We start from the raw sequence: 13,309 nt of genomic DNA on the forward strand, positions 1-13,309 counted from the left end.
TCAAATTGAAATCACAGTATCAAATCACAATACTGGGTGTGCAGCAAAGTAAAATACTGCAATGATAGACTACGGTATAAAACCGTCTATTTGGAGCGCTACTGGGTGTGCATGATTTTGATCTTTGATCTAATCTTTATCAAGGTCTTGTTGAGCAGCTGACTTTTTGTGTGTGTTGTGTTAGCACGGGGCTTGAGCAAAAGCCTGTACACCCAGTAGCTCTCCTGGATTGTTGGCCAGCATGCAACATTAAAATTACAACCAAATACTCTTTATTAATTAATTCCCTCATTCAATGATTCAGGTACCAAATGGCTAAGGTGGGCAACTTCTAAGCAAAGTAGCTAACGATTTGTTGTGTACATTTTAAAGAGGACCCTCCCAGTAAAATGTTTTTTTTTCCCCTTTCGAAATGTCCAAGAGAATCCGACATCCTCGCCTGACAAGGTCCTCTTGCTCCTACGTCTGACACTGCGAGACTATATCACTCCCATTGATTCCTATTGGTGGCTAAAGTTAGCTGAACCTTATAGTAGCTGTTTAGAGAATAAGGCAAGTAGCCTAGTGGTTGGAGCGTTGGATTTATAACCGAAAGGTTGCAAGATCGAATCCCCAAGCTGCCAAGGTACAAATCTGTCATTCTGCCCCTGAACAGGCAGTTAACCCACTGTTCCTAGGCTGTCATTGAAAATAAGAATTTGTTCTTAACTGACTTGCCTAGTTAAATATAGGTAAAATAAAACATGAGGGATGGTGTTGTGCTGAAAATCTCCCCCTGACAGAATTCTCCCCCCCTTCTCGTTCTTCATTGCTGCAAGAGATTTCTGCTCTTCACTCCGTTGTCAGTTTAGCCTACATTTCTCAAATCTTAGTAGCAGAAAGCATATTTGTCTGCAGTTTTTGGTTTGGCTATTTGTTTCAATATGGCGCCCTGGGCGAACCCATCACAGTTCTAGCAACTATGGTGGATGTGTAACCAGGCAAGCCCAATACAGGCCTACTGTTCACCTTGGCTTGGTTTGGCTGTAGGGCTATAGTGTGAATGAGGCAAAGTGAGCTGTTGGCCTAGCCAGTCTCTGTCTTTCTGAACCATAACGACAGGGCTGTATCGGAGCCCAGTGTCTGTCATGTGATGCTTATATTCTATTCACTTTCCTGTCTGCAAGTGTAGGCCATAATCCAATTTACTGAGTCAGGCAAACTATCTTCGCACAATCATGCACTAGTTTTGCTAGGATACTACAGTTGAAGTCGGAAGTTTACATACCTTAGCCAAATAGATTTAAACTCAGTTTTTCACAATTCCTGACATTTAATCCTAGTAAAAATGCCCGGTCTTAGGTCAGTTAGGATCACCACTTTATTTTAAGAATGTGAAATGTCAGAATAACAGTAGAGAATTCTATATTTGAGCATTTATTTATTTCATCACATTCCTACTGGGTCAGAAGTTTACATGCACTCAATTAGAATTTGGTAGCATTGCTTAACTCAGGTCAAACGTTTCGGGTAGCCTTCCACAAGCTTCCCACAATAATTTTGGTGAATTTTGTAACTGAGTCAGGTTTGTAGGCCTCCTTGAACACACACACTTTTTCAGTTCTGCCCACAAACTTTCTATAGGATTAAGGTCAGGGCTTTGTGATGGCCACTCCAATACCTTGACTTTGTTGTCCTTAAGCCATTTCGACACAATTTTGGAAGTATGCTTGGGTTCATTGTCCATTTGGAAGACCCATTTGCGACCAAGTTTTAACTTCCTGATTGATGTCTTGAGATGTTGCTGCAATATATCCACATAATTTTCCTGTGTCATGATGCCATCTATTTTGTGAAATGCACCAGTCCCTCCTGCAGCAAAGCACCCCCACAACATGACGTTGCCACCCCCTGTGCTTCACGGTTGGGATGGTGCTCTTCGGCTTGCAAGCCTCCCCCTTTTTCCTCCAAACATAACGATGGTCATTGTGGCCAAACAGTTCTATTTTGTTTCATCAGACCAGAGGACATTTCTCCAAAAAGTACCATCTTTGTCCCCATGTGCAGTTGCAAACCGTAGTCTGTTTTTTTATGGTGGTTTTGGAGCATTGGCTTCTTCCTTGCTGTCGATATATGACTCGATTTACTGTGGATATAGATACTTTTGTACCTGTTTCCTCCAGCATCTTCACAAGGTCCTTTGTTGTTGTTCTGGGATTGATTTTTACTTTTCGCATCAAAGTACGTTCATCTCTAGGAGACAACGCATCTCCTTCCTGAGCGGTAGGACAGCTGCGTGGTCCCATGGTGTTTATACTTGCATACTATTGTTTGTATAGATGAACGTGTTACCTTCAGGAGTTTTTCTGTGGTCTTGGCGGATTTCTTTTGATTTTCCCATGATTTTAAGCAAAGAGGCACTGAATTTGAAGGTAGGCCTTGAAATACATCCACAGGTACACATCCAATTGACTCATGATGTCAATTAGCCTATCAGAGGCTTGTAATGCCATGACATAATTTTTCTGGAATTATCCAAGCTGTTTATGTAAAGTTCTGACCCACTGATATTGTGGTACATTGAATTATACGTGAAATAATCTCTGTCAACAACTGTTGGAAAAATTGCTTGTGTCATGCACAAAGTAGATGTCCTAACCAACTTGCCAAAACTATAGTTTGTTAACAAGACATTTGTGGAGTGGTTGAAACACTTAGGTTGGAGTCATTTAAACTAGTTTATGTAAACTTCCGACTTCAACTGTAGATGTGTGTGTGGTCACAAGAATTCTATTATAAAGGCTGTCATGGCTAACTGCAATATTAGTGCATTGTTTTTCTCTCAAGACTTGAGTGTCTTTTGCAGTAAAGTCTAAGCAACAAATAACATTGGATTGCTTTCTTTACATTTTTCAGCTGAGAGTTAGGTTCACATTAACCACTTTTTATTTTACACACAGAGATTGATCATGTAGATCATATTCTTTGTTGTTTAATTATTTAACCTGAATTTCCCCCTAGCAGGGAAAGTGTTGCCTCTTTAGTCCCTCACGAGTTTGCATCCCTGATTTATGCTTCTCTTTCATGCTGTTCTTTCTGCTTATTCACCCTACAACCCTCTAATCTTCCATGTCCTCAGGAAGCCTATAGGCTAGACGGAGAGAAGCTTACAGAGCACCCCACTCCTGGAGGTCAAGGTTCTCATAATAGGGACAACCTAGACTACACCATAATTAATACCATCAGTATTGAATGAATGACAGTTTGGGACACTCACATAGGCCTAGATAAGAAGGTCCCCCTATGTGGCATAACATAGGCCTAAGTCCTTGGCCTGTATAACTAACATATCAGAATGTAGAATTATCTCCAAAACCAGTTGTTTACAATTAGATATGCATGTTAGTTACTGAAGAGCCTGTGTTGATGTATACCTTTCTCTCTTTCTGTTACAATGCTCCTCCTCCAGCAAGGACAAGTTTGGAAGGTTTGCACAGCTTTTCGCCTTTCCCTAAATCTCAGCCTTCCTTTCCTATCGCCTTCTACCTAGTCTCATGTTTCATGGCCCCTCTCTATGTTAACCACAGTGCCTTAGCGCATAGTGTTGGTACAACTGCTATAAGAGGTCTGTGTTGCCAAATCGGAGCGCTTTTGTTTCCCGTCTCACTGAGCAATTGCCAGAAAAATGGTCTTAAAAAGCAGAATTATAATAGACTCGCTTTTGATTGACAGCTACTGTGTTGCTGTGTCTTTTGAGAAACATGGTGTTTCGTGTTGTACTTTTCTCTCCCATTCTTAAATCCTTGCCCATCAGTAGTTTTGTGTTGCAAACCACCGAGCCTATATGTGTAGTATAGTCTAGGTACTTGCATGCCATTCCTGTTGTAGCTTTTTAACCTATTTGTTGAAAAAAAAAAACACGTAATGTCACTCTTTTAGACTTACAGGCTCTGTTTCGTCTCAGATCTTCGTATCGCCCCTCTTTCTCAAATGAAGACTGCCGTTATGTAGCTAGCAACATCATCCATACTAACTGCTACTGTAGGCTAGGGTCGTCACAATACCAGTGTTACGATGCTGCTATGCAAAATGTTCTATTGGAAACTCAAAGCAGATTAAATTCTTTGATCCTTTAAGCGCTTGCTGTGCTATATCTTTGAAAATAAACAAATGCGACACTGGCTGACTACATAAGGCTGTTTGTTTCCAACATTAGGACTGTTTTCCTCAATAACGTGAAGCATGAAATGCACAGAGAAGTCCCTATCGGCAGTTAGATTATCACAGTTGGTGGCCCTCCCTTCTCTTGCTAGAACAAAAGCAGTTCCTGTTGCCTGCCGACCCGGTAGCGACGAACCTAGAATCGCAATACTTGTCAGTGGCCAACAACTTGACTTTGAGCCATTTTGAGAGCATTAACCCCCACGTGGGGGAGTCAACAACAAAAAACGACAAGTAAGGGCATTTTCTTCGTACGTCCACGGATGAGCCAGTCACACTTCAAATGAAATGTAGGCTATGGGATGGTAGCTAGCTAAGTGTAGAGTTGCAATCCACACAACACTACATACTTCCAAGCTAGCTAACCACTGTAGGTAGTATTGACACTAATTAATCACAATGGTTGTTAGCTGCCAAGTTAGTGCAGTGTCCTTGGCTGGCTGGCTGGCTAGCTAGCTATGTTGTGCTAGCTAGTGAATATGTTATCGTTAGCCAAATGTTTAGCTAGCTAGCTATGGTCTGACACTGGCTGTATGGGATTATGGAGAGTGAATTAAATTGTTTCTTTGCCATCTTGCTAGGTAATCATCTAGCTGTGGCCATCTGGTTAGTATCAACAAGGGCTTTCTACAAAATAGCAACATTAACGCAGATCACTTGGAATCTAGACTATAAGCAATACGAACAGATATGCATTGCCAAACAACGCTACTGCCACCTTCTGGCTTGGAGTATTATAACAAAGCTGAGTTCCAAAGTCTGAGGTGTGAACACAATAGAGATTGACTGCCGACACTGTTCAGAGGTGCTAAGTACTGTTGGCAGGCAAGCATTTGACAATCTTACCGGTGTGTTTACGCTGTGTCTGCATCATGTTTTGTTTCTTTGCCATAATACTTCTGAATATTGCAAAACTGGTTTTGTGATACCCCCACTGTAGGCAACACCAGGACAGCATTAGAATGCTTGACACCCCACAGAGCCTCGTTAACCAGTTCAACCAATTTATCCAATCACTGTTTTAAGTGCAGAAAAAGAGCTGAATTGTCTAATTGAAAGCTTTTTAATACTTTTTATAGTTGTGTTATTGGCAGTTAATTGTTGACCAACGGTGACTGGCTTTATAGTGGATGAAGATACACAATAGCCTCTGTAGGTGACGTGGCAAATTGTTTGCCACACCATGCAAAAAAGTGTATTGTTTCATGCTGTACTGTTAAGTTATTCGGGCTTGATAAGGCAAGACTTGGTGGAATTCTGACATTAATACAGTAAGGTTGTGTAAGTTACAATTAGGGTCATGTTCTTTAGGCATCAAACGGAAGAAAACCGACAAAAACAAGGAGGGACTTCCTGGATGCAAATTTTCGCTTTCCGTGGGCAAAACACTTAATATTTTACGTTTTCTCTTGCGTGCCCTAATGAGCTTGACCCTGATGTTTTGACTGCCCACCGTTTTCATATACAAGCCTACTTCCTCCAACGATTTGTGGTATAGTATTACAGTTAGTGTCCACACACACACACCATAAGGTTTAGTAACTATGTGATGACAACACATGCATGCACAGCATCTTGTTCACCTTATGACACGTGTACCCAAAATGCATGCCGCTTTACCACCATGTTAAAGGGGAAGTTGACCTAAAATCCAAAATGTCCCAAGTGATTCCATACATTGAAACTAGTTAGGTGGAGTTTTCCTTCTCCCCCTCTCTCTCCCTACAGTCTAGAACTGGAAAGTTGCTAAAACAGATCACGTGATGTCTTTGTGCACTGCTAGCTCTGCTGTCAGTCACACATTTTTTTGTTTTATTGAAAGCATATGGCTGAATTAGCAAAAAAAAATATGTATATAAGTACTCTCAAAAACTAACAATGTTACAGCCTGAATTTAAAATTGATTAAATTGCACACTTTAAAAAAAAATTGGCCTACACACAATGTTACAGTAGAATTATGTTTTTCGAAACGTTTACAGATTATTTAAAAATGAAATGCTGAAATGTCTTGAGTCGAAGTTTTCAACCCCTTTTTTAAGGCGAGCCTAAATAGGTTCAGGAGTAAAAATTTGCATAACAAGTTTCATGGACTCATGGCAATAATAGTGTTTAACTAACCTTATCTATATACCCCACATGCAATTATCTGTAAGGTCCCTCGGCCGAGCAGTGAATTTCAAACACAGATTCAACTACAAAGACCAAGGAGGTTTTCTGATACTGCACAAAAAAGGGCACCTATTGGTAGATGGGTAAAATAAAAAGCAGACATTGAATATCCCATTGAGCATGGTAAAGTTATGAATTACACTCTGAATGGTGTAGCAATCCACCCAGTCACTATGAAGATACAGGCGTCCTTCCTTACTCAGTTGCCGCATAGGAAGGAATTCACTTTTTGTCCTGAATATAAAGTGTTATGTTTGGGGCAAATCCAATACAACACATTACTGAGTACCACTCCCCATATTTTCAAGCATAGTGGTGGCTGTGTCATGTTATGGGTATGCTTGTAATCTTTAAGGACTGGGGAGTTTTTCAGGATAATAAATAAACGGAATGGAGCTAAACACAGGCGGAATCGTAGAGGAAAACCTGGTTCACCTTTCAGCAGACAATAACCCTACGACAGAAGGTCAAATCTACACTGGCGTTCCTTACCAAGAAGACGGTAACAGTGGCAGAGTTATAGTTTTGATGTACACCTACTTGAAGATCTATGGAAAGACCTGAAAATGGTTATCTAGCAGTGATCAACAACCAATTTGACAGAGCTTGAAGAATTTTGAAAAGATAATGGGCAAATGTTACACAATGCAGGTGTGGAATGCTCTTTGAGACTTACACAGAAAGACTTACAGCTGTAATCGCTGTCAAAGGTACTTCTACAAAGTATTGACTTGGGTGTAAATGAGATTTCATGTGAGTTCTCAACAGTCAAATGCCCATCCCTAGTCTCATTCATCATAGCTTTGAAGTGGGTCCCCTGTGGTGAGTCACTGGGTCCAGGAGTCCGGATTCCCCTCCCATCCTGCGTGTTGAATACCGTCCGAGCCAAATATCCACTGCCTTAGGGGGTCTACCCTGGTTTTCAGGAAGTGAAAGACTCCCAGGTATGTGCTGCTCCAAACTGTGATTTGTTTGTCAGGTTAGGTACTGTGACTGCAAAAATAAAGAATATCCATGCAAATGGACCACAAAAACTGGAATACAAAACATTCAAACGTTGTTTAGTTACATATACAAATATTTAAACTAGTATACTACATAATGTTAGCAACCTATTGTATCATGAAAGTCTTTGTGTCTACTTCATTCTGGAGCGATATCTTCTAACCAGGTCCTTTCTCGGGTCTCTCCTCTAGTAATGTTGGCTGGAAGATTAAAGTAGGCTTGGGCAGGTGGGATTAAGGATTCTTGTAAATCACCATTGGATTTTGTTACCACTCCAGCACCTGGTCAACCAGTTTCTCCCTGAACTGCAAAAGTTTTTTTTGTTAATTTATTAAAGAAAATATGTTTGGCCACCCACTGCTTGCACTTTGTTTTAGGATCAAGTGTTTCTCACCTACACAATTAATGCAGAGGGCAGTTAGACATGCTTACATGGTACACACACAGACTTATTCTTAATGATAATTTTTGTTTCACAAAATACCGGTAGCTTAGGTTGTAACAAGAAATATGGTACTTCATGTGATGTACATGCGTGATCTATTTTATAATAAAAATGCTTATATAAAGGAAATTAGGTCTATCAAGTTATTCAAGTTGCTTGTTCCCTGTCCACATTTTCATTATTATATTCCAAATTAGTATTATGTGTATTGAGAAAGGAGTAACTTCCGCCCAAACATAAGTCAAGTGATGCCATGTTTACTAACCTATAAAGCCTTTTTGTTATGGCCATTGTGCTACATGTAAATTATATTGTTAGGATACTCATGGCCCCTATTGACAGGGGGAGGGAGTTACAGACAAACAATAGTACAGACTGGTAAATAATATACCCCAGGTGGTTCCTGCAGCCCTGGTATTCCACACAAGGCTATACAGTTGCCTGAAATGTTGTCATGAAAATAATCATGGCTAGCCTACACATTGGGAAAAGGTCTACTGGATATTTTCACACATCAACTCACATTGGTGCCAGAGGCACTTGCTGTTGCTTAGTTGTTTAAAGACCGATCTATTGAGGACAGAACCTGTGAGTGAGATGGGGATATTGACCTCAGTTATTTGTGGCACAATGGGACTTCATGATACATTTGCAATATTGGCTGTAGGAATGTTTACATAGTATTTACCGTTTTTATCGCTACTAGCCATCTTCTCCATCTGGCTATCTTTCAATGGAAAATAGTGAAACTTTGCCTTCTTCCCTAGATGTCTTATATAAAGTGCGTACCTTATGGTGTCAAGCTCCAAATGAGTACATAAACAATGCATTCGGAAATTATTCAGGCTCCTTGATGTTTTCCACATTTTGTTACGTTACAGCCTTATTCAAAAATGTATTAAATTATTATTTTCCTTTATCCATCTACTCACAATACCTCAATGACGAAGCAAAACTTGTTTTTAAAAATGTTTGTAAATGTTTTAATAAAAAAAAAAAAATGGAAATATCACATTTACATAAGTATTATGACCCTTTACCCAGTACTTTGGCAGCGATTACAGCCTCAAGTCTTCATTGGGTATGATGCTACAAGCTTGGCACACCTGTATTTGGGGAGTTTCTCCCATTCTTGTCAAGCTCTGTCAGGTTGGATGGGGAGCTTTGCTGCAAAGCTATTTTCAGGTCTCTCCAGAGATGTTCGATCGGGTTCAAGTCTGGGTTCTGGCTGGGGCACTCCTGCGTTGTCTTGGCTGTATGCTTAGGGTCAATGTCTTGTTGGAAGGTGAAACTTTTGCCCTAATCTGAGGTCATGAGCGCTCTGCCTTTCATCAAGGATTTCTCTGTACTTTGCTCTGTTCATCTTTACCTCAACCTGACTAGTCTCCCAGTACCTGCCGCTGAAAAACATCCCCACAGCATGATGCTGCCACCACCGTGCGTCACCGTAGGGATGGTGCCAGGTTTCCTCCAGACATTATGCTTGGCATTCAGGCCAAAGAGTTCAATCTTGGTTTTATCAGACCAGAGCATCTTGTTTCTCAAGGTCTGAGAGTCCTTTAGGGGCCATTTCGCAAACTCCAAGCAGGCTGTCATGCGCCTTTTACTGAGGAGTGGCTTATTTGTGGCCATTTCTACCATAAAGAACTGATTGATGGAGTGCTGCAGAAAAGGTTGTCCTCGAAGGTTCTGCCATCTCCACAGAGGAACTCTCGAGCTCTATCAGAGTGACCATCGTGTTCTTGGTCACCTCCTCCTTGACCAAGGCCCTTCTCCCCCCGATTGCTCAGTGTGGCCAGGCAGCCAGCTCTAAGAAGAGTCTTGGTGTCTCCAAGTTGTAGAAACATCTCAAGGATGATCAATGGAAACAGGATGCACCTGAGCTCAATTTCAAGTCTCATAGCAAACTTAACATGTGTAAATATTTATATGAACATAAGATTCAACAACTGAGACTAACTGAACAAGTTCCACAGACATGTTACTAACAGAAATGGAATAATGTGTCCCTGAACAAAGGGGGGGGGGGGTCAAAATCAAAAGTAACAGTCAGTATCTGGTGTGGCCACCAGCTGCATCTCCTCCTTATGGACTGCACCAGATTTGCCAGTTCTTGCTGTGAGATGTTACCCCACTCTTCCACCAAGGCACCTGCAAGTTCCCGGACATTTCTCGGGGGATGGCCCTAGCCCTCACCCTCCGATCCAACAGGTCCCAGACGTGCTCAATGGGATTGATATCCGGGCGCTTCGCTGGCCATGGCAGAACACTGACATTCCTGTCCTGCAGGAAGTCACACACAGAATGAGCAGTATGGCTGGTGGCATTGTCATGCTGGAGGGTCATGTCAGGATGAGCCTGCAGGAAGAGTACCACATGCGGGAGGAGGATGTCTTCTCTGTAACGACCAGCGTTGAGATTGAGCTTGTCATTGCAGGCAGTCTGATGATGCTGTGACACACCGCCCCAGACCATGACAGACCCTCCACCTCCAAATCGATCCCGCTCCATAGTACAGGCCTCTGTATAACGCTCATTCCTTCGATGATAAACGCGAATCCGACCATCACCCCTGCGGCGTTCTTGCCGGTGATGTCTGGTGAGGACCTGCCTTACAACATGCCTACAAGCCCTCAGTCCAGCCTCTCTGTCCACAATAGGCTGAGTTTGAGCACTGATGGAGGGATTGTGCGTTCCTGATGAAACTTGGGCAGTTGTTGCATCCTGTACATGTCCCGCAGGTGTGATGTTTGGATGTACCGATCCTGTTCAGGTGTTGTTAAACATGGTCTGCCACTGCGAGGACGATCAGCTGTCCATCCTGTCTCCCTGTAGCGCTTTCTTAGGTGTCTCACAGTACGGACATAGCAATTTATTGCCCTGGCCACATCTGCAGTCCTCATGCCTCCTTGCAGCATGCCTAAGGCACGTTCACGCAGATGAGCAGGGCATCTTTCTTATGGTGTTTTTCAGAGTCCGTAGAAAGGCCTCCTTAGTGTCCTAAGTTTTCATAACTGTGACCTTAATTGCCTACTATCTGTAAGCTGTTAGTGTCTTAACCACCGTTCCACAGGTGCATATTCATTTTTTTTAAAAAATTGAACAAGCATGTGAAACCATGTTTAAACCCTTTACAATGAAGATCTGTGAAGTTATTTGGATTTTTGCAAATGTATTTTTGTAAGACCGGGTCCTGAAAAAGGGCCGTTTCTTTTTATGAATGTGATAACCTATTTAGCTGTATGCCTTCAATTGAACAAATAATTTGTCTACAATAGGTCTTTGAATGACAACGGAGCAGAACTAGTAGTTTCCAAAGAAACGTGAGGAATCACGTGACCTGTTTTTGCAGCTTTCCTGTTCTAGACTGCAGGGAGAAAGGGGGTGAAGTCTTAACTCCACCTAACTAGTTTCAATGTATGGAATTACTTGGGAAATGTTTTATTTTAGGTGTACTTCCCCTTTAAGAACAATCTCTTTTGTAGAGAACTGCCCAATGAAAAACTGATCATAATTTAGAACAAAAGACTGCATTTAACCTATTGGTTCTAGATGGCATTTTTAAATTATGAGACCTAAACAGGAGACCTTGTGTAGAATGTTTTGTTCTCCTTTCTCTCTCTGCTCACTCCATTTTCAGCAAAAATGAAACCATTTTCACTCTGCCTGTTCATCCTGTCAATCATGAACTTAATTAACAACCTTATTTGACTAACAATGTTGCTCAATGAGAATCAGCCAGTATTCAAAGATGACTGCTGTAGCATCTTTCTGTTCTCTTCCCTTTCCACTTTAGGCATGCGGCGACCCCAAAGCAAAGCCGTCATACCTGGTGGACAAAAACTTGGAGTCGGTGGTTAAGTTTATCGTACGAAAATTCCCTGCAATAGAGACGCGAAACAATAATGTAAGTTCTGTTTTAAGTTTATTCAAATGACCTTGTGCAGTAGGATATTGCATTAATGTTATTGATTTTGTCTGTGAGCGTTCGAGAGGCAGTAACTGCCATGTAGTCAGTTGGTAGAGCATGGCGCTTGTAACGCCAGGGTAGTGGGTTCAATTCCCACAGATGAACAGTATGAAAATGTATCCCCTCACTACTGTAAGTCGCTCTGGATACGATAGTCTGCTTAATGACTAAATTGTAAATTAAATATGCTGAGTGTACAAAACATTAAGAACACCTTCTTGATACACTCAGGAAACTGTTGATTGTGAAACCCAGTAGCGTTGCAGTTCTTGAGACAAACTGGTCTGCGTGGCACCTACTACCATACCCCGTTCACCCTCTGAATGGCACACATTACACAATCCATGTCTCAATTGTTGCGCGGCTTAAAAATATTTTAATATAAAAATATTTTTTAACCTGTCTCCTCACCTGGGCTCCCAAGTGGCGCAGCAGTCTAAGGCACTGCATCTCAGTGCTTGAGGCGTCACTACATCTCGGTGCTTGAGGTGTCACTATAGACACCCTGGTTTGATTCCAGGGTGTACCACACGCGGCCGTGATTGGGAGTCCCATAGGGCGGCGCACAATTGGCTCAGTGTAGGCCGTCATTGCAATTAAGAATTTGTTCTTAACTGACTTGCCTAGTTAAATAAATTTCAAAAATACATCTACACTGATTTGAAGTGGGTTAAATATGGGATCATAATTTTCACCTGGATTCCCCTGGTCAGTCTGTCATGGAAAGAGCATGTGTTCATAATGTTTTGTATGCTCAGTGTATATACAATTATTTTAGACATGGCGTCGCCGGACATTTTCTTTCATCATTTAAAAATGGTAACTTCTAAATGTATGATCACATAGTCATACCGTATGTACATTATGTGTACTGTACATTTGTGTTGTCATATATGCTACTTTCTTACTATTTGCTTTTGCTGTGTTTGTGTGAAATGTGTAGCTAACTGCCTATTGGAATGACTTTGAGCTTAATTATATTTAACTGTGTCATTATGTCCCTTATGTTTTTTTTCTTTGTTTTTGTTCAATGTTTTGCATGCTTAACCTGTTATGGCGGCAATCCCCGTACAACTTCGTAAAAATACAACTTCGTAACATTAAACATTCTTGAAAATGCAAGTGTCTTACACCCTTCAAAAGATTAGAATCTTGGTAATCAAACTACGTTTTCCAATTTAAAATAGCTATTACAGAGAACAAATCCCATGCTTTTGTTTGAGAAGAACAATCAACAACAAACATTTTCCACCATGACAGTTTTTACACATTCACATCTGAAGGTAAAATTATGACTTACATTTTGATATCTTGCTCTTATTTCTCTTCCTGAGGGTCCCAGTGATCAAATGAAGTGCCCCATAAACAATTGTTTATCTAGTCATGGTTGGTTTCAGTGCATTCCTCTGGATGTTTGCAACACAGCCAAATGTCATTTGTTTTTTTTGCGGGGAGTATTGACCGAAGTGAGCTGATTTGAAGACAAGGATCAATGACTACCTTACGCACCAATAATTT

General features: G+C 41.2%; 1 protein-coding gene across 3 annotated transcripts in view; it reads left to right on the plus strand.

Moving 5' to 3' along the window:
* The window catches only part of LOC112232500 (nck-associated protein 1-like), a 58,807-nt gene that overhangs the window by 926 nt on the left and 44,572 nt on the right, over positions 1-13,309 (plus strand). For 2 of the 3 annotated variants that reach the window (XM_042324152.1, XM_042324153.1), the window contains exon 2: positions 11,618-11,728. In XM_042324152.1, coding sequence (XP_042180086.1) covers positions 11,618-11,728 — 111 coding nt within the window. Of the gene's footprint in view, positions 1-3,418; positions 3,467-11,617; positions 11,729-13,309 lie in introns of those variants that run through there. The other variant, XM_042324154.1, reaches the window with a different exon arrangement.

Source organism: Oncorhynchus tshawytscha, linkage group LG07 (genome assembly GCF_018296145.1).
Source record: "Oncorhynchus tshawytscha isolate Ot180627B linkage group LG07, Otsh_v2.0, whole genome shotgun sequence".
Lineage (NCBI taxonomy): Eukaryota > Metazoa > Chordata > Actinopteri > Salmoniformes > Salmonidae > Oncorhynchus > Oncorhynchus tshawytscha.